This window comes from Quercus robur, chromosome 4, assembly GCF_932294415.1.
Source record: "Quercus robur chromosome 4, dhQueRobu3.1, whole genome shotgun sequence".
Lineage (NCBI taxonomy): Eukaryota > Viridiplantae > Streptophyta > Magnoliopsida > Fagales > Fagaceae > Quercus > Quercus robur.
The window spans coordinates 61,940,666-61,967,347 of NC_065537.1; the positions used below are offsets into that span (position 1 = coordinate 61,940,666).

Genomic DNA, 26,682 nt, shown 5'->3' on the forward strand with positions numbered 1-26,682 from the left:
CATTCTTCCTAAACTATCAAATTATATATATAAAAAAGATATAAAGATGTTCAGATTAATTAAATATTATAATTTATATTAAGTATAACTTGAACTGATTTAGCAAAGAATATATATATATATATATATATATATATAAGAGTTTTATGTAGAATGCTGTTATCTAGATTGAAGCATCAAAGATTTTCCTTTTTGGTTTGTTTGATTATTATTATTATTTGTTAGTTTGCTAATTTCTATGTTTGATTTTTTAGGTCATCGATTCCTCCACTAATGCTCCCTTTGTTTCTACACAAGGGGGTGGTGCTACTGCCACCCAAGCGGATGGTGCTACTGCCACTGCCACCCAAGAGGCTGCTACTGCAACCCAAGTTGAAGCTACTGATGGTGAGTTGCCCCTAGTTCCACCTAGTGTAGTGAGTAAGACTGGTACTGGTAGTGGTAGGAAAAAGTCTTTAGCTTGGAATCATTTTGAAAAAGTAAAGGTAGACGAGGGTGTCTCTATGGCTGTATGTAATTATTGTAAAAAATCATATCTGGTTGATAGTAAGAGTTGTGGTACTAGTAATTTGTTAGCTCATGTGACAATCTGTCCTAAGAACCCTAATAAAGAAGATAAAGGGCAGAAAACCTTAGCTTTTGAACCCAAAAATGATGGAGATGAAGGGTTCAACTTGTGTCTACAACTTTTTCTGTTGAGGCTTCTAGAAAGGCACTAACTGAAATGATAATAATTGATGAGTTGCCTTTTAGGTGTGTTGAGGGTTATGGGTTTAAGAAATATGTGACTACCTTACAACCTAAGCTTCGTCTAAAAGATATTTCATCTCGACAAACTGTGGCTAGAGATGTGATTGGAATTTATAATTGTGAGAGAGAGAAGCTAAGGAAATCCTTAAAGGGTTGTAGGGTGTGTCTTACTACGGACACATGGACTTCTCTACAAAATTTGAATTATATGTGTCTTACATGTCACTTTATTGATGATGCTTGGAAGTTGCATAAGAGAATTTTAAATTTTTGTCAAGTTGAAGATCATAAGGGGGAGACTATAGGTAGGAAGATTGAGATGTATTTGCGTGAGTGGGGTATTGATGACATATTCACTTTGACAGTGGATGATGCTAGTTCCAATTTAACCACAATTAAATTTTTACAAAGGGTAACAAAAGATTGGAATGGGACAGTTTTAGGAAATGAGTTAATGCAAATGAGGTGTTGTGCCCATATCCTAAATCTCATTGTTGGGGAGGGTTTGAAAGAAATTGATGCATCTGTTGCTAGGGTGCGTGAAGCTGTGAGGTATGTGAAGTCCTCACCCAATAAAAATCAAACCTTTAGGAATTTTATGGAGAGGTTAGGTATGGAGTCCAAGAGTCTTCTTTGTTTAGATGTACCTACTAGGTGGAACTCAACATACCTTATGTTAGAAACTGCTGAAAAATTTGAGAAAGTATTCCTTAGGATGGACTTTGAAGATGATGGTTATTCATCATATTTTAGGAGCAAGGAAGATAGTGGTGGTTTGGGATCTCCTTGTATGAGTGATTTCCAAAATTGTAGGGCATTTGTGACTTTCTTGAGGCTTTTTTACAATGCAACAAAGAAGTTCTCTGGCTCTTTGTATGTGACCTCAAATGCCTTTTTTGATGAGATCTTTGTTATTCAAGAGAGTATTTCTCATTTAGTTAAATCCCAAAACACCCTCTTGAAAAACACAGCCACAAACATGCAAACTAAATTTGAGAAGTACTGGGGGGAAGGTGATAAAATTAATCCTCTTTTGTATGTGGCTGTTGTTCTTGATCCACGAAAAAAATTGAGGTTTTTGAAGTTCTCTTTTTCTGAAATTTATGGGAATGAAGTGGGGAATGTGATGGTTGATAAGGTGAAAGCTCTTTTGATGAAGTCGTATACTTTTTTCTGTTCTGTTAATTCCCCAAATGTGCAAGAACCAAGTGGGGGTGAGAGGACACCAATGGTAGGTGATGCAAGTGATCCATATGTGATGGTTCACTCTCGATATGAGCTTTTCTTAGAAGCTGAGCAATCTGTTAGGTTCTAAAGTGTAGGACTCTATGTATTTAGAACTCTAATTTGTATTGTTGACAAACCATGATCAAAACAATGTGTTTAGAAGTGTTTAAAGCTAGCTCAAAGTTGTATGTCAATATAAAGTTGGAATCGAGTGTAAAGTAAAAAGCAGTGTGGCTTTCGGCCTGGCTCGATCGATCGAAGCTTAGGCTCGACTGATCGAACGTCGGGCAGATTGCTTTTCTGCAGAATTTTCCAACTCAGCCCTAGTTGTTTTAAAACGTTTTTAGGGTTTCTTATTTGTCCTAAGTATAAAAGGCGAACCCTAGCCACGTTTTAGTGTTGCTCATATTGCGGTTTATGTAAATCTCTTGTGAGATCTAGAGGAACTTTCCTTTACACAAACTTAGGGTTTTCAAAGAGGAGATATTCTCTAAACCTTGATGATCAAAACAGTTGCTGCCATTAAAGCTTAAAGAATACACAAGTGGGGGTGCTTGTAGCTGGTGGGAATCCAAGAAAGAAGGAGTCCGTGGATTCGGAGCTTGCACGTGGTTGTGTCAGTAAGTTCTATTGGTTGGTAGCATTAGGAAGTCGAGCGGGGGTGCTTGTAAGTCCTTTTGTATGAACTTCGATTCTTTCTGATAGTGGATTCAAGTTTACCTTGAGGATAGTTAGGTCAAATCCTCCCCAGGTTTTTACCGGTTTGGTTTCCTGGGTGATCATATCATTGTCTTATTTATTTTCCGCTGCTATGCATGATATGATATATTTGTGTTAACCTAGACATGTTAATTTGACTAAAGTAACAACTTGGCTAATTTCCTAGGGAAAATTCAATTGTTTTAAGGGGTCTAAAAACTGTCAAGTGGTATCAGAGCGGGTAGCTCTTTTGTTTTTGATCCTTTGATCTTTGAGCTGATCCTTGACCCCTGTTGTCATGGAACACGGACACTCTCTAGTTATTCCTCCTCACTTTGATGGGAATAATTATGCTTACTGGAAAGTAAGGATGAAAGCCTTCCTGAAATCCATTGATGAGAGGGTGTGGAACTCCGTTGAATATGGATGGGAGAAGCCCACTACTCCTATTAGTGGGTGGCAAACTTCTCAGAAAGAAGTAGCTTCGTTTAATAGCAAGGCTATGAATGCAATCTTTAATGCTGTTTCTATGGAGGAATTTAAGAGAATCTCAAATGTTGAGATCGCTCATACTGCTTGGAATATCCTCCAGACTGTGCATGAAGGCACAAAGGCTGTCAAAATAAATAAATTGCAGCAATTGACTTCTAAATTTGAATGCATTAGGATGTCTGATGATGAATCTTTTGATGAATTCTATGCAAAACTGAATGATATTGTTAATTCTGCTTTTAACTTGGGTGAAATCTATGATCAACCTAAAATTGTTAGGAAGATTCTTAGATCTTTGATTGAGGACTTTAGACCCAAGGTGACTGCCATTACTGAAAGCAAGGATGTGGACTCCATCCCTGTTGATGAGCTTGTAGGATTTCTTCAATCCTATGAGTTGGATCTACCCAAAACTTCCAAATCCAAATCAATGGCTCTTAAGTCAGTTGATGATGTTGATAGTGGTGGATTTGATGATGAGCTCTCTGCTACAGAGATTGCCTATCTTGCCAAGAATTTTAGAAATTTTCTCAGGAATAACAATAGAAAGGCAAGAGGCACAAACACTGCTGAATCTAGAAATTTTAGGAAGTATGATCCCACTAAGGTTAATAACAATGATAAACCTAGAGAAAGAGTAGGTCAATCTTCCAATAATTCTTTGGGCTCTCAATGTTTTGGATGTCAAGGGTATGGACACTTGAAATCTGAATGTCCAACCTATTTGAAGTCTATGGGTAAGGCTATGGCTGTAACCCTTAGTGATGGTGAAGTTTCTGATCATGATTCTGATTGTGATGAGGATGGAAACTTCATTGCTTTCACTGCTACTGCTGTAGTTGATGAGAGCATATCTATTGAAGAGAACCCTTCTGATGGGGAACTCTCTGAAGATGCAGATCTTCAAGAGGCCTATAACAAACTTTGCAAAGTTGCTGCAAAGGATGCTATGAATGTTGAACTTGGCCTAAAGAAAATTGAATCTCTTGAGCTTGAAAAGAAAAATTTGCTTGTTAAATTGTTTGATGCTAATGACCTTTTGAACAATGTGAAAACTGAAAACATGCTGTTGCTTGATAAAGTTATATCTTTAGAACTTGATTTATCTGTTGCTAGATCTGCTAGTTCTAAACTTGATCAATTGCTAAGTGTTCAAAAGTCATCTTCTGACAAAACTGGTTTAGGTTATGTTGATAGCATCTGTGTGTCCGCTCCCCATTGCACTAAGTTTGTTCCTTCATCTTCTTCTTCTGAACCTTCAGTGAGTGAGATAGTGAGTGAAACTGTCAAACCCCCTGTGAGTGAGATTGCTAAACCCTTAGAAGGTTCATCATCTAGGAAGATTAGAGTTGATTTGAAAGAATCTAAGCCTAAGAAGCCTACCCTATCTAAGGACAAGACACATGATAAACCTGCTTGGGTTTGTCATTTTTATGAAAAGACTGGACACATACGTCCAAATTGCTACAAGCTGCAAGCTGTAAAGAGAGCAAACAAACCAAAAATACCTGTGCCTCAAGCACTTGATCCTATGGTACTTATTGGTGATTTGGTAAAGGTTTTAAACCTTTATTCTAATCCTGGAGTTGGAAATCATTCTCAAGTGAATAAGAACTCCAATGCTCGTGGTGCATCTAAAAAGTTTTGGATGCAAAAGACTCGTCCTAACTGAGTCTTTCTGACATGGTTCTTGTGCTTTATTACTCTACCCTTTGTGACCATTGTTCTTTGGTTGGTTTTTTTTTTTTTTTTTTTTTTTTTTTGTCTCTAGGATTTGCATAGCATAACATTCATGCATTTCATTCTAGGTGTTTTTATTTTTATTAAAAAAAAAAAAAGGGGGGGGGGGGGAAAAAGGAAGCACATTTTGTTTTTGCACTATTCTTCTTGGTTTTTGAGAACAAGGTTGGTCAATTTATTTTCACATAACATGTTTTTTTGTACCTTGTTTAGCTTTAATGAACTTATATTATTGCACTCTACTAGTTGAAGATTTGTAGTGCATGTTGTGTGGGAAAGATGTGTATGGTTTTTGATTACTATGTTTTAATCGTGAAGTCACATGTTTTTAAATGTTGGACTTGAACTTTTAGAGAAAGGCATAAATAACCATCTCACCACTGTTCACTAGCCAATCATGAACACCTTAGTGCATATCATAAGATTTTGTGCTCGAGAAAGTGTAGCACATGCACAAAAAGAACATAAGGTAAAGCCTCGGTAAAAGTGCTTAATTCTTAAAATCTAATTGGTGTGTACTATTAGGCTTGATGCCAAACTCACATAAACTTAAAATTGGAATGTATATTATGAGGTATAAATACAAGAAACTTACATGATTGCAAGCTTATGATCTAGGAGATGTGGGGGTTATATGATGTAACTCTTTAGGTGATAGTCTCTTTTAAATTCTTTGTGATGAATTTTGTAGACTTTGTGATTGATTGCTATTCACATATCACCTCACATGTATCTCATGTCTTTGCTAGTCGCACACACTACATGAGTTACTCGTTGCTAAACATTGTACATGTTATTGTGTGTGTTTATGGTCTGACCAACCAAGTTTTTGCAATCACCTTGAAGTATGTGCAAACTAAATTTGTTGCTTGAAAATTTGTGGAGAATGCAAAATTTTGTTTTTGGGAATATTGGGCTTAAAATTCTTGTTTGGAAAATCATATCATCTCATACTCATGCATTTTTTGTCTTAAATTTTAATGCTTTGAGTCAAATCAATTTGTTTTTCAAAAATTATGTTTTTCCATAAAAATTTGGTGAGCCTCTGCCTGATTCGATCGGTCCATTCTGTTTTTCGACCGATCGAAAATTTTAAAATTTTAAATTTTTTGAGAGAGGGAGCCTCTGTCTGTTTCGACCGGTCGAGGTTGATTTTCGACCGATCGAAACTCGTGTATCTGGTTTTTTAAAAAGGCAGAATAGGACTTTTTCAAAGTCACTATTCAAACTTTTTCAAGTTCCTCTCTCTCTCCGCGTTGGCTCTTGGCTCCACCATCAATTTTTGTCGTTTTCCTTCAAGATTTTTGCAAGGTTTTTGTCCCTAGAAGCCGGTAAGACCCTTTTGCCCTTCTTTTTCAAGTTTATTTCTTGTTTTCATGCATTCTCATGGGTATTTTCGCCATCTTCAAAATTATTGGGGTTTTTGATGATTCAAGCCAATTCTTGTGTAATTGATCAATGGGTTTTTGTGCCATGATGTTATATTGATGTTCCCTATAGTTTAATTTGATCAATTTGGTGGTTTTTGAAAAATTGAAAATTCTAGGGTTTTGAATTTGATCCGAATTGGGGATTTTGTCAAATTGGCTTAAATTGATGAAATTGGCTTCTCCAATTGATGTAATTGGTAATTATTGTTGTTATTCTATCATGTGTAATGATCAATTCATCAATTTTTTTTTAAAATTGATCAAGTGGTTTCTTTAATTTGGGGTTTTTGTGTTAAAAACCTTTATGTGCAAGCCAATTTTGTAATTTGAATCTTTTTGACTCAATTCACTGCACTAGCACATGCATCATGACATTTAAAATTGTTCATGCATCATATAGATTTTGTTTCTATTTTTTTTGTTTTTGTGCTAACTTGCAGTCTGACTTTGGTTTTGGTTTTGTGGTTTCTGTTCTTTTGCTCTGTGTTTTGATCCTTATCTTAGCACCATGCCTAGGAAAACTAGAGCTAATAGGACCACTTCCACTTCCTCTGAGTCTCCACCTAGAGTAGAGCTGTTTAAGAATGATAAGTGTAGAGAAGCCTATGACACCTTGAACTGTAGGCGTAAGATCTGGTCTGAGCGAGCTGTTGTGTTAGATGCGCTTGATTCGGCCATTAGGGTTAATTTTGAGTCTAGGGGTTGGTTGCCTCTCGTACAGATAGATCATCCATCTCCGACCGCCCTGATTAGAGAGTTCTATTCGAATCTCTCTTGCCACATCTATGATTCCAACACCCTTGTTAGGAGTTGGATACGAGGTGTAGAGTTCACCATTACCCCTCGGGTGGTGGCTGAGGCTCTTGGGGTGCCGGTAGTTCGGGATGCTGTCTATCCCTATGATGAGTCACCCTCTTTAGATGTAGTCATGTCTTACATCACTGGGTCATCTATCCAGTGGGGTTTTAATCCTCGGATCACGTCCGCTGAGCTTACCAAGACTGCCTATCTCTTCTTTAAGATTGTGTGTCATTCCTTGTGGCCTATCTCTCACTTCCACACCATCCCTTTAGAGCGATGTGTGTTTTTGTACGCCTTTGCTTCTGGAGCGTCTATCAGTTTTCCTCACTTGTTCCTTCGTTCTTTGAACGAGGTTCATATGAGTTCTGCCGTAGGGCATGCCCTGATTCATCCTATTTTCATTCATAGGATTCTGCTCTATTTGGGTCTAGATGGTTTTCCGTCAGGTGAGCTTGTTCATGTGATAGCTCCTATAGGTGCCACCTTTCTTCGTCAGAGGGCTGCTCAGTTGAGAGTTCCTCCTTCTCGTCCTAAAGGTGGGTCATCTAGTAGTGTTCCCCCTCCTCCCTCTTCTACAGGTATAGTTGCTGCTAAGCCTTCAGGTGCTGCTGCTGATGCTGATGCTGCTGTTCCTCCACCAACTGCTACGGATGATTCCGACATTCGTCGCACGTTGGATCATGTCTTGACCATTCAGGCGGCTCAAGGACAGATTTTGGTGGACGTACTTGATGAGATCCGTGCTTTGCGTGCGGAGTTGGCGCAGTTTAGACCACCTCCCTTTTGATGATGGATTTCTTGTTTGCCCTTTGGCATTCCGTCACAAAAAGGGGGAGTACTTGTAGAGTTTTTACTTTCAGGGGGAGATTTTTTGTTTTTGGTTGGAGCTTGTGGAGTTTTAGATTGTATCTAGGTGCTTCATTGTGTACTTAACATTTTTAGCTCTTACCTTGTTTTTGATGGGATATTCATGTTAGGGGGAGTTTTTATGTTTTTGTTGGTACTTTATTTATTTCTTGTTTCAAATTGCTTATTGATTTATATTTATGAGTTATTCATTGATATATGTCTTTATTTGTGTGTTGTTTGAAATCAAGAAGTTATTTTGTTTACTTGTATTATTTCCACACATGCGGTTATGCTTTTTGTTTAGTGTTTCAGGAAATATACAGGTTGATTCAATTGAGCTGCTGTCTACATTTGCAACTGATGGATAGTAGTTAGGATTGAATTTTTTGTTTATGAGCATTATTTTGTAAAGGGCTTTTCATGTTGTAAACTTTGAGCTTATATGTTGTGTTTTGTCACAGATTACCAAAGGAGGAGTTTGTTAGGTTCTAAAGTGTAGGACTCTATGTATTTAGAACTCTAATTTGTATTGTTGGCAAACCATGATCAAAACAATGTGTTTAGAAGTGTTTAAAGCTAGCTCAAAGTTGTATGTCAATGTAAAGTTGGAATAGAGTGTAAAGCAGAAAGCAGTGTGGCTTTCGGCCTGGCTTGATTGATCGAAGCTTAGGCTCGACCGATCGAACGTCGGGCAGATTGCTTTTCTGCAGAATTTTTCAACTCAGCCCTAGTTGTTTTAAAACATTTTTAGGGTTTCTTATTTGTCCTAAGTATAAAAGGCAAACCCTAGCCACATTTTAGTGTTGCTCATATTGCGGTTTGTGTAAATCTCTTGTGAGATCTAGAGGAGCTTTCCTTTACACAAACTTAGGGTTTTCAAGGAGGAGTTATTCTCTAAACCTTGATGATCAAAACAGTTGCTGCCATTAAAGCTTAAAGAATACACAAGCGGGGGTGCTTGTAGCTGGTGGGAATCCAAGAAAGAAGGAGTCCGTGGATTCGGAGCTTGCACGTGGTCGTGTCAGTAAGTTCTACTGGTTGGTAGCATTAGGAAGTCGAGCGGGGGTGCTTGTAAGTCCTTTTGTATGAACTTCGATTCTTTCTGATAGTGGATTCAAGTTTACCTTGAGGATAGCTAGGTCAAATCCTCCCTAGGTTTTTACCGATTTGGTTTCCTGGGTGATCATATCATTGTCTTATTTATTTTCCGCTGCTATGCATGATATGATATATTTGTGTTAACCTAGACGTGTTAATTTGACTAAAGTAACAACTTGGCTAATTTCCTAGGGTTAATTCAATTGTTTTAAGGGGTCTAAAAACTGTCACAATCTATAGGTTGTAGTAATGAGGTTGACAAGTATTTAGCTGAAAATTGTGATGGTAGAAGGGATGTGAATTTTGAGGTGTTGGGGTGGTGGAAGGACAATTCTAGTAGGTACCCAATGTTGTCCAAAGTGGCTAAGGATGTGCTGGCTGTACCAGTTTCGACTATTGCATCTGAGTCAGCATTCAGCACCGGAGGCCGCATTGTTGATCCATTTCGAAGTTCTCTCTCCCCTCTCATGGTTCAAAACCTTGTATGTGCACAAAATTGGCTTCAAGCCACAGTACCAATTTCTCATCGCCAATCAAGGGATGAGGTTGAGGCATTGGAGGAGGAATTTCATGATTTAGGTAATATGTTTAAATTCTAGAACCTATAGTCTATGTCTTATGTTCAAACAAAATTTAATATGTTGTATTTATTTCCTTTTCTTTTCTAGTTTTAAATCAACAGTCATCATCAAGTGCATCAGCAAGTACCAGCTCCAAATTGGGTTCTAGCTTAGGCAAACGACCCATAATTAGTGTTGAAGATTGATAACTGACTTGGTATGTTACTGCCTTTGGCCTCTTACTGTTATAAGCTTGCTGGCTTGCTGCCCTTTATATTTGGTCTTGTATTTGGTAGTAATGTATTATTTGTTAAATATTTTTTTGTCTTTTGTAGGTGGAATCACTTATTTTGTAAAGGAGGCAGAACCTTTTGGGAACATTTTGGAAGCTTTTTTGTAAATTGCTTTTCTAACAATACTAGTCTTAATGCTTATAGGAAAGAAATCATAGGAATCATATAGGTTTTCTTTTCTATTAGTTATAAGCTTGAGAATTTGTCATTTAATGTTTGGGAAAAGATATTTTTTTTTTTGAAATACCTGTGGTATTTTATAATTTGTAATTAATTATATTGCTGGAAACATTGTATAGCCAGCAAGGTTGTTGCCTTATGATTTACTGCATTGTGGAAACATTGATTTTATTGCCTTATAATTAATCACTTGTTGTGTGGTTGTTGGAATGGAAATACACGTTTTGTGTATTGTTTTGCTATTTTGTCCAGGTTATTTGTTGTGGTAATTTTTAGGTAGTCAATGTGGCTGTTTAACAAGTCACAGGTGGTGAAAATAGGATTTTGTGTGTTACTTGTGTTGTGCTCTTTGTATATATTGATGAGTTTAGTTTTTGTGGTCCATGTGTGGAGGCTGAACGGATGTTGTAAAAATAGGTTTATTTTGTGTTGTTGTGGGGTATTTTGTTTAGGATATTTAATGCTTAACAGGTGGTAGAAATTGGCTTATTTTGTGACCTTTGGTGAGGTTATTTTTCCAGGAAGTTTTTGTTCTGAAGGCCCAATATATATGGAAGTGAAGTTGCTTAATTTTAGTTTAGTTGAAAGCCCCATTTTTTTTAAAAAAAAAATAGGGAAAACGGAGGCCCAATCTGTTTTATATGGAAAGTTTAAAAATTATGACACCCAAATAATTTTTAAAACTGCCAATCCTTAATTTGGGCTAAAAGTGGGCTAAAAGGGCTGATAAAATTTTACCAACAAAAATTTCATAAAAGTTCAAAAACTGGGCCCATATTAATGGCCCAACCCGCCTAACCGACAACTCCGACCCGCCCATCCGGTGACCCGAAGCGCCGGATCCAACCCGACTATTCGGTCGGATATGGGTCTAAGATTCATCCACCCGATTCAAACGGGTCGAGTTCAGTTCAGGCCCAAACCCGAACCGACCCGACCCGTGGACAGGCCTAGTTGTGACTAACTACTTGTAACTTTCACAGTAACCTACCACTTATAATCAACCATATAGGATATTTGTAGGAAAAAGTGTGATAAAAATTGTGGTCCTAGATTTTTTTTTATTTTTTATTTATTTTTTTTATAACATATAAATTAAAAGATGGACCCAATGCTATTTTTGTAAGGGTTAGTTCCCTAGGGCTTCGTTTGGGTGATCATAATAAGGGAATGAAATGGTATGTAATGTAATGGAATGATCATAAAAGAATGGAAATGAATGGAATGAAATGAAATGTATTTAAGTAAGGGAAATGAATGGAATGTAATCATTTTATGATAATATTATTATTAGACCCCTATTCTAAAATAAATGGCTAAATATATAGGGGTATTTTGTGAGTTTTAGTAAAAAAAAATTCATTAAATCTGATTCCATTACCACCAATTTTTCACAAATTTTGGAAGAATGAAAATTTGAGGTTTTAAGATAAAAAAGAACAATAAGTATTCCTCCTACCCTTTCCATTCTCTCCTTCCTAAACTCTTAAACAAGTGAATGAACTTTTCATTCCCACCATTAAAAGTCTCAAACAAGGGAAGAATATTCTAAAATTATTATTTTCATTCATTTTTATTCCATTCATTTCCCTCCTCCCAAATGAAGGCTAAAGGAAACTGATTGACCTCCTCATCACTTTTGGTTTGGTAGGTTACGAAAATGGAAAAGTGGGAGGATGAAATATGTTAGGAGGATAAAAAAATTTAGTTTTTCATCATGTATTTTTGGTTGAGAAGATGGAAAAGTAGAATAATTGAACATTTTTGTTTGGTTGAAAAGAAAAATAAGATGATGAAAAAGTTTGTTTGTCTGAATTTTCTATTATGTCCCAACTAAGAAGACCCATTCTTTTACAATAAAATAATAAGAACTAATTTTTTAACAGTTTATTAAAAATAGCTTTTTGAATTATTATAAACTTACAAACTAACACAGATATAAAAAAGCATCTAACAAACAAAGGGAAAGAAAAAAAAAACTATTGTTTGATTTTTTTAATTATATATATATATATATATATTGTTTGATTTTTTTTTAATATTATATATATATTAACATGTACATGGTAAGGATGGAAAAGAGGTAGATGAGTGATTTCCCATCTACACCCTTTCCTCCCACATTTTCTCCCTAAATCGGGGAGATTCATTTTTTGTGAGCACAAGGAGAAACTAAGACTCCACTAAAATCCACCCCCTTTTTCCTTGGTTACCAAACACAACCAAACACATGCTTAGTGCAGGTGTTCTCATAGTCTCACAATAACTATCTTCAATCTCTCTACACTTCCATCCGGTACTCTCAATCTCTTACATAGTCCATTCTCATTAGGGCAATCCAATAAGCAGGGGGGAGCTAATAGGACTTGTTCCTAGACCACAAAGAAGCAATGACTCACAAGTACAGGAGAGATTATTAGGTACATATGTGTGAGTGAAATCCCACATTAGATAATAATGATAAGTGTGAGTGATTAAAATAATACAATTTAGCCAAAACCTATACACTTAAGCTTTTGAGTTAAGTGATGCCTCAATATATTTTATTAGCTACTTAATTGAAGTCTCTCCAATGTGTCATCTCCTCAACATCCTCTCTAACGGTAGAGTTACATAATTCGTCTCCTTCTTTTTCGTTTATATTTTACTTTAATTTATATTTATTCATCTAATGGTTTATGATTTTTCCCCTTTTATTTATTAAACCAACTGAGAGCCTTTATTCATTATTTTTATCTAGTATTAGTATTCTTTGATGATACTGATCCAAAAAAAAAAAAAGTATTCTTTGATGATATATTAGTTTTTAGCAAGTCTCTTGAGGATCATTTGCAGCACTTAAGAGCTATGCTAGAGGTACTGCAGAAACATCAGTTGTATGCAAAAAAGTCAAAATGCAAATTTTCCGTTTAGAGGGTTGTACTTAGGTCATTTGATCTAGGGTCAATGGGTTAAAACTGACCCTAAGAAGATTGCAGCTATGCTGCAAAGGCCAATTCAAAATATCTGTTGACACATTGAGGGGTTTCTTAAGCCTCAAGGCTATTGTAGGGAATTTATTAAAGGGTATGGCCATATTGCACCCCCTTATTTGCATTAGAAAGATGCCTTCCTTTGAAATGAAAAGGCTCAGGAAGCCTTCATCAAACTCAAACACAGCAGTAGCCAAGAGCCAACCCACCAATTTCGGCTTAACTTGATCTTTTCAAAGCCTTTGACCATAGAGTGTGATTCATTAGGTATGGGGCTGGAAGCTATCTTGATGAAAGAACATAAATCAGTTGCCTCCCACAACTATTCATTTGTCTACTATGAGAAGGAATTATTGGCTCTAATAGCTATTGTGAATGGGCATTCTGTAGTTATGAGATGGATGACAATATCCAGGCGATTCTTGGCATTTTGTAGAAAGGTGGCAATAACTCGATGTGGTTTACACTGCAGAATGGTCTCATACTCTACAAGGGTAGAGTGTATCTTGTGCTAATTTATCTTTCAAAACTATGTTCACAATATGATGGAGTCATGGAAGATAAAAATATGGTATTACTTTGCAAGTTCACCATTAGGTCCTCATGTGAAGTCCAATTGAACCTTTTAATGGTTTAAGTATGAGTCTTTTAGGATTAAAACAATTTTTAATTTGGGTTTTTATTTTATTAGTTATGGTCAGTTTTATATTAAGGGGAAAATCTATAATTTTTGTAGTTCCTGTGAATTAAGAGTATTTTAGAAATTTAGTTGAGTCTAGAATCTTCTAAAGTATTCTAAGTATCTTAGGTTTATTTACTTTTGGTCCAAGTTAGTATTTATTAGGTTTTATTAATAGTCCTAATACTAGTAGGAATCCTATTACTACTAGTACAAGTAAGAGTATATATATATATATATATATATATTGTGCCCTATGTATTCAAAGAAAATAGAATGCATTGATTAATAAGAATTAAGTGTTTTGAGCGACAGGCACGTTGACCTTTGTTGTTTTTTTCTCCTTTTCTCTTCTCTTTATTTTCTCTTCATTCTTTCTTTCTAAGGTTACTGTTCATGGATACTGTTCACACAGACATTAAACAACCCTAACGTCTCCTCTAATTCTTCTTCTTCTCACATAGCCCTTAAACAGCCCTAGCTTCTCTCTAATTCTTCTTCTTTCCTAACCCTAAAATCACAAGTCCTTTGCCAAAATCTTCTTCAGCCACTTGACAAAACTTATCATCTAGGATCATGTTGATGCACGAAGATGGTGATCTCGAAGAAGAAGAAGATACATCTCTTCTTTTAGTTGTTGGGCATATTCGAGCTATTCCCAAGCAAGAGGAGGATTGGAAGCAAACTTCAACATTTAGGACCATAGTGCGTTGTGAAGCTAAGAGTCGAATGCTTATTATTGATGGTGGTAGTGAGATGAATGTTCTTTCTGAAGCTACTGTTGAAATGTTGAAGCTACCAATAGAACCACATCTTAGACCATACAAGGTAGCGTGGATAAATAGCACCTTTATTCTAGTAAGGAAATGATGCTTGGTTTCTATTTCTTGTGGGTAATATAATTAATGATTATATATGGTGTGATGTTATTCCTATGAAAGTGACTCATATTTTATTAGGTCGCCCTTGGCTTTTATGACCGAGATGTGTATCATATTGAAAAGGTCAATGAATATAAATTTATGTTCAATAATTCACAAATTGTGTTAAAGCCCATGAGTGTAGAACAACTAGAACAGTAAAGGCAAAAACAAAAGGTCAAGCTTAAGGATGCTGTTGAAACTCCAAAACAAAGAGCTATAGTTTCACAAAAGGGAGTTGAAGAGATGGAGCGAGATGAGAATAAGTTTGATCATGGGAAAGTTGATACCAAGAAAGATATTGGTGTTCTTGCAGAAGATCACAAAGGAGCAAGACAAGCATAAGATTGATCATGGAAAATTCAAGATGAAGGAAGATGTTGATGTTACTACCATAGATCAATTCAAGAAGGGTTTCAAGTTGGATATTCCTTTGGTTATTGATTTCATCATTCCAAATGAATTTATGATACGATGCGAAGGAAAGATTCTTTTTTTTTCCTGGTGATTCCAAAGGTGATTGAAGAGTTGGTGCAAATTTCAAGTTTGAAGGTTCTTATACTTCAACACTTTAAAACTCGAGGTTGAGTTTCTTCTAACCGGAGGAGTATGATGAAGTCATGGAAGATTAATATGCTATTACTTTGCAAATTCGCTATTGGGTCCTTGTGTGAAGTCCAATTGAAGTGAAAGTCATGCCCTTTTAATGGTCGAAGTATGAGTCTTTTAGGGTTAAAATAGTTTTTAATTTGGGTTTTTATTTTATTAGTTATGGTTAGTTTTATATTGAGGGGCAAATCTGTAATTTTTGCAATTCCTGCTAATTAAAGGTATTTTGGTTATTTAGTTGAGTCTAGAATCTTCTAAGGTATTCGAAGTATCTTTGGTTTATTCACTTTGATCGAAGTTAGTATTTATTAGGTTTTATTAGTAGTCCTAATACTAGTAGGAATCTTATTACTACTAGTACAAGTAAGAGTCTTTATATGCTGTTCACGAGGACTGTTCACATAGCCCTAAATAGCCCTAACTTCTCTTTAATTCTTCTTCTTTCCTAATCCTAAACCCACCACAACTAAACGCTAGAAAAATCTCTAATTTGTCCTACATCACAATAGCTTTTTGGCTTGTCATTCTAGTTACCTAAAATACTTGGAGAAAGCCAAGCAGGATTCACTACAACAAAATGTATTTTCAGTGACGAAAAAATTTGTCACTAAAAGTCCAGTTTTTCGTCACTAAGGACCTTTAGTGAAGAAATTGGACTTTTAGTGACGAAACTCATTTCATCACTGTAGCCCCATCACTAAAAGTCCTGGTGACGAAAAATTTCGTCACTAAAAGTCTGATTTGATTTTTATTTTAAAAACTTTTAGTGATGAAAACGTTTCGTCACTAAATGTTTTCCTCACTAAAAACACTATTCAGTGACAAAAATTTTCGTCACTAAAACCATTTCTTACAAAATTTTGCTATATTTAGTGACAAAATTTTTGTCACTAAAACAATTTTTTGTTGCTATATTTGTGACGAAAAAATTCATCACGAAAACTTATTTTCTGTTTTTATTTTTTTCATGGCTTTGATATTAACCTGTAACCTGTTATTACATTATTAAAACCTCACATTTGAATGACACATTTATTTCAACACATTTATAAAAAAAGATCCATACATTCCACAAGTAAAAAATAAAAAAAAGTATCCAATTCAAACTCCTTCCATACAATAATTGTTTGCAATACATACAATAACTCTACCTAAACCCTATTTTAGAAGTAACGGAAGATGTCCTCATATGTCTTCAAGTAATACCAAAAGTAAATCCCCTAAAAGCCACCAATAAGAAATCTGGACAAATAGAAAAACAATAATTCATTAAAATCATAAAGTAAAAACATTAACTATGTTATAAGAAACATTTCTAACAATGCATTAAGAGTAACCACACCAATAAATTAAAATCACAACTCCTAAAGTATAAGTTGTAGAAAGCAAATAAAGTACTAACCAAAAAATTTTATGAACCAAGCTAAGTTTACAACTTTCAGAAAAAGTCCAAAGTTAACTTGTGTTCTTCACCTTGTTTCTCACAATTTCTTTAGCCACAAAAGAGAAAGAGAGTTGAAGATAAAAGAAAGATAACTTTTAGTTAGCTTTAGCCCACATACAAAAGAGGAAAAAAAAAAAAAACTTTTAGTTTGCTAAGAAATGGATAACCCATCAATATATATATATATATATATATCGCAACCAAAATTAGCTCAGTACTTAAGCTTAAGCACAAACAAAACCAATAACAAATACATAACAACCAAAGGGAGTACAGAAAAGCAAAACATAAAAAGACCCATGAATAATCTTACCTTTATGATTATGAACTTGTACTCCCACAAATGATAGTAACAGAATAGTAACAAAAATTAAATAAAAAATCTAAAACAAAACAAAATTAGAAGAGCGCAAGAAACCATATAAGAAATGAACAATGTTACTATTCTGAATAAGATAAATGGATTAGACAAGTAAAACTCATGGAATGACATTTAAAGATTTCTTTTGCCAATCTTTTAGCATTAAAATCTTCTGACACGCATACCCATACTTTGTGATGAAAATTGCTTTTGACCATTTGATCATTATACAATATCTGGGCAAGTGTGGTCTTGTCCATACCTCTAATTCCAACTATTGGAATCACAGAAACATTACCATCATCATGAAGTAAGCATGTCAATGAGTAAGGTTCAAATTATGCCTTTTGCTCCACAAACTAACTAGGCAAACAAAAGCTATGGAGTGCTAAAGGGGGCAAATTCCTTCCTCTCTATGGAAAAATTCTCCAGTTACCTCTTTTTTTTTTTCCAGTTAGATATACTTTTTTTGGAGGTTATCTAAATCAAGTTATATATATGTCCTAAGCTGGAAATTTAATAGCTCATCAACTTATAACAAGGAATCTAGATGACTGATAAAAGAAGTCAATGATATTTTGGCAAGAAATAACTACTCACTTGGGTATCCACCACATTGTTCAACATGATGCCAAATTGAAAATACAAAGCCTACAAAATAAGAATAAATTAAGGAATGAAAATAATATCTTTAATGAGAGGTTTATTGACACATGCTCAGATGCAAGTATGCAAATCAATTAGAGACCTCACTATCTCGTTTGCAATCGGGAACAACTTTTGTGATGTAAGTAGACTCAAGTGCAGGCTTACAGGCTCTCATAAGCATCTCTCCACCCTGACTGGCATCAACCAGATATATAGCATCCAAAAATGCAAGCTGTTAATAGAACTTCTAATGATTAATTAACAATAAGGAAAATTAAGGATATAAAGGTAAATTGAGAAATTTAAAATTCAAATTCCATAAAATTAGAACCCACGCACATATAGACACATATATAAAGAGAAAAACCAACATCTAAACACACACATAATGCATGTCAAGAGACTACTAGTAGCAATCTCAATGTGAACGATATATATGCACATATAATTCATTATACAGAGTATGATAATACCATCTGAATTAAACAGTAAAACAAATTCATTTTACCTGCATGATACAGAGAGTTCCATTACGACAAAGGTCGACACCGTCACAATCAAAACCAATGACTAACTGATTTTTGAGTGATGGCTCCAAAAATTCAGCAAGAAGTTGAGATGCATCGGTGACAATATGGATAGGAACTAATTTTAAGTTGGCTTCATGATCCAAGGGCTTGTCACCTATTGTACACAAAATAAGTAATTCAATCATAAGAAAAAAAAAAATCAGCATTGGTATTTAAATTCTTCACTTATTGAGATCCATGTCCGCGCACAAAACACACACACACATGAAAACAAAAACACAAAAACAAAATATTAAAAATAGTCTCTATTACTCAGCTTGCTAACGTTATAATTTGATTTACAAGATCAAAGCACTAATAGCACTACCTGATGATTGTGCCTGTGTGAAAACAAAAACATAAAAAAAAAAAAAAAAAAAAAAAAAAAAAATTGGTATTCAAATTCTTCAGTTGTTGAGATCTATCTTTGCGCACAAAACATGCACACACATACAACAAACACACAAATCACAAACACAAAAACAAAAACAAACGTTATAATTCAGCATTGGTATTCAAATTCTTCACTTATTGAGATCTATCATTGCGAACAAAACGTGCATACACATACACACACAAAAACATAAAACCAAAAACAAAAACAAAAACAAAAACAAAAACAAAACAATAAAAATATTCTCTATGACTTAGCTTGCTAACGTTATAATTTGATTTCTAAGACCAAAGCACTGATAGTACTATTTGATGAGTGTGTGATAACAACAATATGAAATGTAAAATGCAAAACCTACAACATAGAATAGGATTATGTGAGAGTTACAGAAAGAAATGGGGAATTGCAGTGGAAAATCAAATCAACAATGAGCAAAATCAAAACAATTACTTAACCTATTGTGAAAACATAAGCTACGCACACAAAATTTTCAGCTAACCTAAAGTAAATTTAAGTTAGAAATTCATTTCTGATGCATAAAGACACTGTCTTTGGTTACCTAGAAAATGACTGATGAGAAATGAGACGTACGGTCACTGGAGCAAGGGGGAGGCAAAGTGTTGCCGGTGCAAAGGAAGGCGAAGCGTCGCCAATGTGGAGGAATCGAAGCGTCACCAGCGCGGAGGAAGGCAAAGCGTCGCCGATGCGGAGAAATCGAAGCGTCGCTGATTCGGAGAAATCAAAGCATTGTCGATGCTCAGTTCGTTGCGAATCGTTCGTATGGGCGACAGTTCAGGTTTTATCAGTGATGGTTATCGACGACATCATCGATTCAGAGAAATTGAAGCGTCGTCGATGCTCAAATCGTTGTGAATCATTCGTATCGACGACGGTTCAGGTTTTATCGACGACGATTATCGGTGACGTCACTGATTCGGAGAAATTGAAGTGTCGTTGATGCTTAGATCGTTGCGAATCATTCGTATTGGGGACGGTTCAGGTTTTATCGGTGACGGTTATCGATGACGTCACCAATTCGAAGAAATTGAAGCGTCGCCTATGCTCAGATCGTTGCGAATCGTTCATATCGGCAACGGTTCAGGTTTTATCGATGACGGTTATTAGTGATGTCACCGATTCAAAGAAATCGAAGCGTCGTCGATGCTCAGATCGTTGTGAATTATTCGTATCGGCGATGGTTCAAGTGGGTTATTGACGACGAAACAGGTTTTATTGGCGACGATTATCGGTGATGGATTGGGTTCTTAAGAACCGTCGCTTGGTTTCTTTTGGGATTGGGGTGGGTTTGGTTCTTTTGGGAACGAAGGACTAAAGGCTTATGAGAAAATAGGAAGTAAATAAAACACTCCCAAAATTTATACTGGCTTTAGCGAGGAATTGGTTCGTCGCTATTTCTTCGTTTTCGTCACAAAAGGTAGTGGCCTGTTAAGGTTTTAGCGACGAATTTCTGTTTCGTCACTAAAGACCTAGGCTTTGTTAAGATTTTTAGAGACCAAATTCATATTTCATCGCTAAAGCATACTTTTAGTGAGAATTGTGATTTCGCCTCTAAAAACATGGAAGTGCAATACTATTATTATTTTTAGTGACGAATATTTTTTGTCGCTAATTCTTCCTTATAGTGACGAAATGATTTTCGTCACTAATACTATCCACAGCAATACCTACAGTGACGAAATATTTCGTCACTAAAAATTTCAACTTTTAGCGACGAAATATTTCGTCACTATAGATTAATTAAACTCGCGCCAAAGTTTCCCTTTGCTTGTGTCCATTTTTCCAATCACAATAGCAACGAAGTTTATTTTTCGTCACTAAATGTTATAATTTTTTTCATTATTATTGACAAAATTCATATTTCGTCACTAAAGCTGTATTTTTAGTGACGAAAAATATTTCCTCACTAATTTTCATCACTAAAAATACATTTTGTTGTAGTGATTTCTGCTAGAAAGAGATGAAAAATGAGCTCAAGATGCATATCAAGGAATGTAAGGTCTATCAAAGGGTCAAAATTGAAACCTTTAACCCTTGATGTATGTGTCATATGATTCATAAGCATAATAGATATGTGTCTATGATGCAATACATTTTTTTCATTTGACGCTATAAATGTCATACAATAGGTACTGTGGATCATACATTCATACTATACTCACAACTATGCCCACTACAAAAAAACATCATTAACAATTATTTATTGCCCTTTATGGAAATCATTGTTTTCATAAATACTTCTGACTCTTGTTAATTGGTTAGTGATGAAATAGTAAGAGTATGATTGGTTAGTGATGAAATAGTAAGAGCATGTTAAAGTAGGTTTTATGTTCATATCTACCTATTAGAAGAAAGAAAGGTTCTTTTTTGGCTTAGTTCATCTTTAATGGATTTCTTTTGTGTACTTCAATGGTAGACCTTAATTTTAATATGCACAACCTGTCAATATCTATCTTTTAAAATGAATTTTGCGAAAATTGGTAAAGAATGTTGTAACTTTCATAATTCAGTATCAAAACAACAGAAGTCGCACCCTTCCATTAAAAAAAAAAAAAAAAAACAGAAGCCGCACCCAAGGTAAATTACACACTATCCAATATTGAATGGTATGAATCTATAGGCTGTTTTCATTTTATATCAGGTTAAAAAGACCCAAAAAAAATAAAACCCCAAAAATAATGAATTATATTAAAGAAAAATGAATTCATATAATAAGATAGTGAATTTGGACGTACCTCATCAATCACACAATTCATATGTGCCACGTAGTTATCGCACCCTGCACAGCGATAAACACATTCCCACGGAGTTCTCCTGTTCTCACAAGCATCACAATAGTACTCACCTGAATCATCTTCCACAAAATAATCTCTAAGGTAAAGGGGATCGATATGACATTTATGCTTAATGGTACTCGGCAGTGGAGTACACAAGAGATGGACATTGAAGTCACACTCTACACATCGCAAATACGAGACATCAGGAGAGCAAGATTTGCAAACTTCACACTGAGGGTCATGATACACTTTCTCGAAGAAAGTAAGGAGATGCTTGTGATCTTTATACTTTATCGAAGGCTTTAATGAGGCGCAATTAGCATCCAACTTAAAGCTGCATTTTTCACAACGATAGGAAAAACCAAAGCAACTCTTGCAAGAACAAGCACCACATGTAAATTTTTTTTTATGAAGAGTTTTTCTTGATACGCCAATTGGACTATCATTATCATGCGGTTTTAAAGGATGTTGCAACTCTTCTACAGGTCCAATACAATCTTGATGGATGAAGAATTTGCATCTAATGCACTCATATGATTGACCACAAACTTGTTTCTCACAAACACCACAGCGAACTTCTTCCCCTATGTAATCAGCGATTGAGAAATGCTTGTACCTCAAATATTTCACTTCCCCCTTCTTATCCAGATATTTTAAAATTGAGACTCTGCTCTGCACAACAACTTGTCATCAAAAAACAAACCGAGAGTGTGCTTTGGGTGAAGAGGATGTTCAATCTGACGTGGGAGTGCAGCACATGATCTGTGGAGATAGAAATCACATTGGATGCAACCGTATATTTCACTAGAGAGGACTTGATTGCATCCATCGCAGGAAACTACATGATCATTACTTTCCTTGTTACAGAGGATCAAGGGGTGATGGTGGTAGTAACTTAGAATGTAGTTTTGGGAACATTCAACATCAAGGAAAAAGTGGCATCTATTACAACAGTATGCAAACTGGGAGCGACTTTTTTCACAGGCTCTGCATGTAAAGTTAGCAGTCTCCTGTTGTAGAGATAGTGGGCATGGGTGGAAGAAATGCTGAATCTCATGGGGCAGTTGAAGACACAATTCGTGGATTAAGAACTTGCATTTCAAGCAAGCAAAGGATTTTTCAAAGCAAGGTTCACCGCAAGCAGAGCAACTAAAAAATCATTAATCATAGAGAAATAACTAGTAAAATCATTATTTTCAACGATTATCAGTGGATGCTTATGGAAGGAATTTTGACTGATTGTATTTGTTCCCAGGAGCTCTAGACAGGACTCGTGCAGGAAGAACTTGCTCAGGAAGCAAACGTAGGTAGGCCCGAAGCAACATTCACGGCATAAAGTACAACAAACAACACCAGGGATTTCTCTTCCATAGTAAACGATTTCTAATGGATGGTTGTGAAAGTTTGGAATGTGCTTGTAATCTCTATAATGTTTGATTAGATCTACAGTGCATGATTCCTGGAGATAGAAAGCACAACCAGAGCAAGTGTAGAATGGAAAATGGGAGAATACTTCCCTGCACGCATAGCAGGTAGCATTATCAAACATACAATCAGTCTTGAAACTGACTATGGGAAAGCGAAAGCCTTTGCGGAAGTTCAAGGAATGGGGGTGGCTGAAATGATCAATCTCTTCAAGTTCAGGGAGTTCAATGAGCATAAGGGCGCATAAATAATCAATCTTGAAATTGCACAAGTCACAGCGGAAGGTTAAGGCTTGGCATGTAAGGTTGCAGAAATCGCAGCGTTCCCTCTCTTTCCTAGTGCTTAGCATAAGAGGATGATCTGAATGCAAGGAAAGATTGATTTCTGTCGGATACTTGGCGCATGATTTGTGAAGGAAGAAATAACATGGCTTGCAACAATAGGTAGCACCGTGGCACACTTTTCTGCACGCTGCACAATACTTTCTTTCCCTAGCTTTTATACAATAATCATATATCAACCAATGTTCGTGGCTGGCATGTTGAATGGGCTTGGACGAGTTCATAAACATTCGAGCACAGTCAAGATCGATCTTGAAATTACAATCCTCTTCACAATGTAAGCTCCGTCCTCGATGACTGTAACATCTAGTATGACAGAAATCGCAAAAAAAGGATGGTTCAGTGTCAGTATCACCAATCTGTAGCTTTAGCTTGTGGTCGAGAATTGGTAACTGAGTCTCTGATTCGAGTGAACATAAAAGATCCATTTCGAAATCACAGTCGGTGCAACGGTAGCTGAAGCCCCGACAATACTTATGTCACGCCCCAAACCCCAAAGGGTCCAAAGCATGAGAGAGACGTCTCAAGTACCTGTAAATTTTTCCTTTTGGACAATTCAATCCACCAAATTTTTATCAAGTGCCAACAACAAGAATTATCATAATAATCCCATAGAATATACTTTCAAAGTAAGTCAGAGCTCTAAGCATTAATTACAAGGACCATAGGCCACAAAAGAATAGAGGTTTGAATAAAACTATTACATAACAACAGCTTGTCCCATCAGTGGAAATACAGTCATAACCACTATAATATACAAAAGAATGAGTCAAACCTAGTCTAAGATGTACAACATCTAATATATCCATTACAAAAATTCAGCCTCCATCAGTAGTTAGTCTAACTACTATTAGCCACTAAAAAAAGCTGTCTCAAAAGATTGTTGCCTACTCTGAAAAGTTTATAAAAATAATAGAATGAGACAAAGCCTAGTAAGTAGCACAATAATGGGGGTGGGGGAAATGTAAGTTTCATCTTCAATAATAATAATATAACAAGAATGATTACATAATGAAGCACAAAGTTTTTCAAAGTAAATACCTTGAAACTATATACCATAATCTGTGAGTATCAACAATATAATTTCTAAAACCATAATATCTAACATAAGATAAATTATCACAAATCTACCACACTACCATATAGACCGGTCAGGGGATCCACCCATTCACAACTGGCATGATATTATCCTCTCTGGTATGCAGACTCTTGGCTCCATGGACAGCAGCCTCACCCATACCCTCAAGGTTTTTCTCTCCCCCCATGGGCAGCAGAGAGAGCGCGTTAAATAGGACCTCTCTTGCATGTGGTCTTTTGGCCCCATGGACAGCAGCCTCACCCACACACAATCAAGGAACCTCTTCCCCCCATGGACAACAGGGAAGAACGCGTCATCCAAAGTGAAAGGGCACTGACCTAGATTTGATTCCATTGTCACAAAGACTACGGAAACCAAATCGGGTGATCACCGGGAAATCACACATGGCATAGGGCTAAAATCACATAAACTCACAGGTTACCTTACTTTGAAACACATAGTTCATATCCAAATAGTTTCAGAAAACCTTAAATAATCTAACTTCTACAAAGTTTGTAAGGTTTTCAAACTTCATTCTTGTCAAAAGATTTTCTAACAATTTCTCAAATAATACAAGACAAGATAAACATCTTTAACTTTTCAATACACCATAAAATCAATGATTTTCTTATCAAAAATTAAATAAAAGATGCTCATTTTTCCATATCAACAATTCATGCATTTCCCCAAATGTAATATCAAATATGATGCATTTTTCATATATAGTAAGGGTCACAACACAATACTTTTAAGAAAGCATATATCCATATATATCATTTTCCAAAATGTGTTTGACTCAAAAACAATATTTATAAGATATGGTTATTTTCCAAAAATACCCATTAAAAAGCTACTTACCTCGTAACCGCAAAATCCTAATTCTCCAAGCTCCAAGAGGAGATTAGCTAGAACCTAAACAATGTCAAGCAAATCTATCACAATGAGCACAAAGCTTGAAATTGTATCTAACTACAAATTAGGAATTGCCAAGTAAGAACTCAATTAGGCAAGCCTAGTATTCAACCTCACATGTAATGTATTCTACTTCCAAAATTTCTCAAAACACTTTAATTTGCAAGGCATAGACTCCCATTTATACTCATAAATCTTTCAAGGTGTCATATCTAACATCAAAACCTCCACACTTTACAAGTGCTTCCCACAAGATTTTTATAACATCATCAAGTGACCCATGACACCAAAATCATAATTTTCTCCAAGACAAACAATTTAAATCTTTAACTAGCTCCAAATAATCAATAAAAATTATATTCATCATCTATCACATATTATAACTCAAAACCTCTAAATTTTCACCACAACAAGCCTTAGATAACCATCATTTTAAAAGTCATGAACTCACTCATCAAATACATCCACCAAGACCAAAATCCATACATATAAACACATGAATATCATTTCCAAAGCTCTTAAATCACATGAATAACATTATTAAACCTTGAGTAAAATAACCTCAAACAAGAACATAATACTCATAAAAAAAAAAAGATTTGAACTTTTACCTCAAATAAAATAATGAAGATGCTTTGGAGTTCCTAAGTATTTTTCCAGTGATCTTGCTGGAAAAATGATGGTGAGATAGTATATTTTGGAGTAGAGGTTGGCGGGTGAGTGTGTATGTGTTTCAGCAAAATGAAAAGAAAAGAGAGAAAATGAAAGAAAGAAAGAAAGAAAGGAGAGAGCCAGCCAAAAGAGAGAGGAGATGTGGGTGAAATTGAGTGGATGAGAATGATGGGTAGTGGGGTTAGGTGGGGGCATTTGTGGTCCACAAAATTCTGACTTTTTTTTTTTTTTTTTTTTTAAACTCACGGAATGCTACAACTTATGACACACATTGCAATAGAAATCCCCATCATCTACAATAGCCTGCAGCTTTAGAGATTGAAATGGATGGTGCGAGTGTTCGATCTCACCCTCCAACTTGGCACATTCTGTATGAAGATAATACCGACAATCGTTGCAAGAATAGAAGACGCCAGAGAGATAACCCGAACATGCAGCGCAATGTGCATTAAATCCATAGGACTTTCTTATTCTTTAGTCGTAAATGATGCTTATGGCTAAAGTGTTCGATCTCATCCTCCATCTCTCCTTCTGTTTTTAGTTTTTTCTCTTTTTCAATGCTCGTGGCTGAAGTGAGGTTCTACGGTTCACTTTCCCGCTTTACCCATTACCCACGGCTTTTAAAGACAGGATTGATGGAATCTCACTAAAGGCTAGGATTTAAATAAGAAATGAAGGGATTGGAATGAAGTGAATAAACCACCTCATTTTAAAATGAAAAAAAAAAAAAAAAAATTGAAGGTT

At 35.6% G+C, this 26,682-nt stretch overlaps 1 protein-coding gene and 1 long non-coding RNA gene across 2 annotated transcripts; one reads left to right on the top strand and one right to left on the bottom strand.

The window, feature by feature from the left end:
- The first annotated feature begins 724 nt into the window (after positions 1 to 724).
- On the top strand, positions 725 to 2,065 carry LOC126722337 (zinc finger BED domain-containing protein RICESLEEPER 2-like). The gene has a single exon (XM_050425487.1). The coding sequence runs from the start codon at positions 725 to 727 to the stop codon at positions 2,063 to 2,065; it is 1,341 nt and encodes a 446-aa protein (XP_050281444.1).
- A 21,806-nt stretch (positions 2,066 to 23,871) lies between these two features.
- On the bottom strand, positions 23,872 to 26,460 carry LOC126723253 (uncharacterized). Its single transcript, XR_007654203.1, has 3 exons — positions 25,878 to 26,460; positions 25,213 to 25,266; positions 23,872 to 24,168 (listed from the first exon to the last, which is right to left on the bottom strand). It is a non-coding gene; the product is annotated as an uncharacterized LOC126723253 (long non-coding RNA).
- Between the last annotated feature and the right edge of the window lie 222 nt (positions 26,461 to 26,682).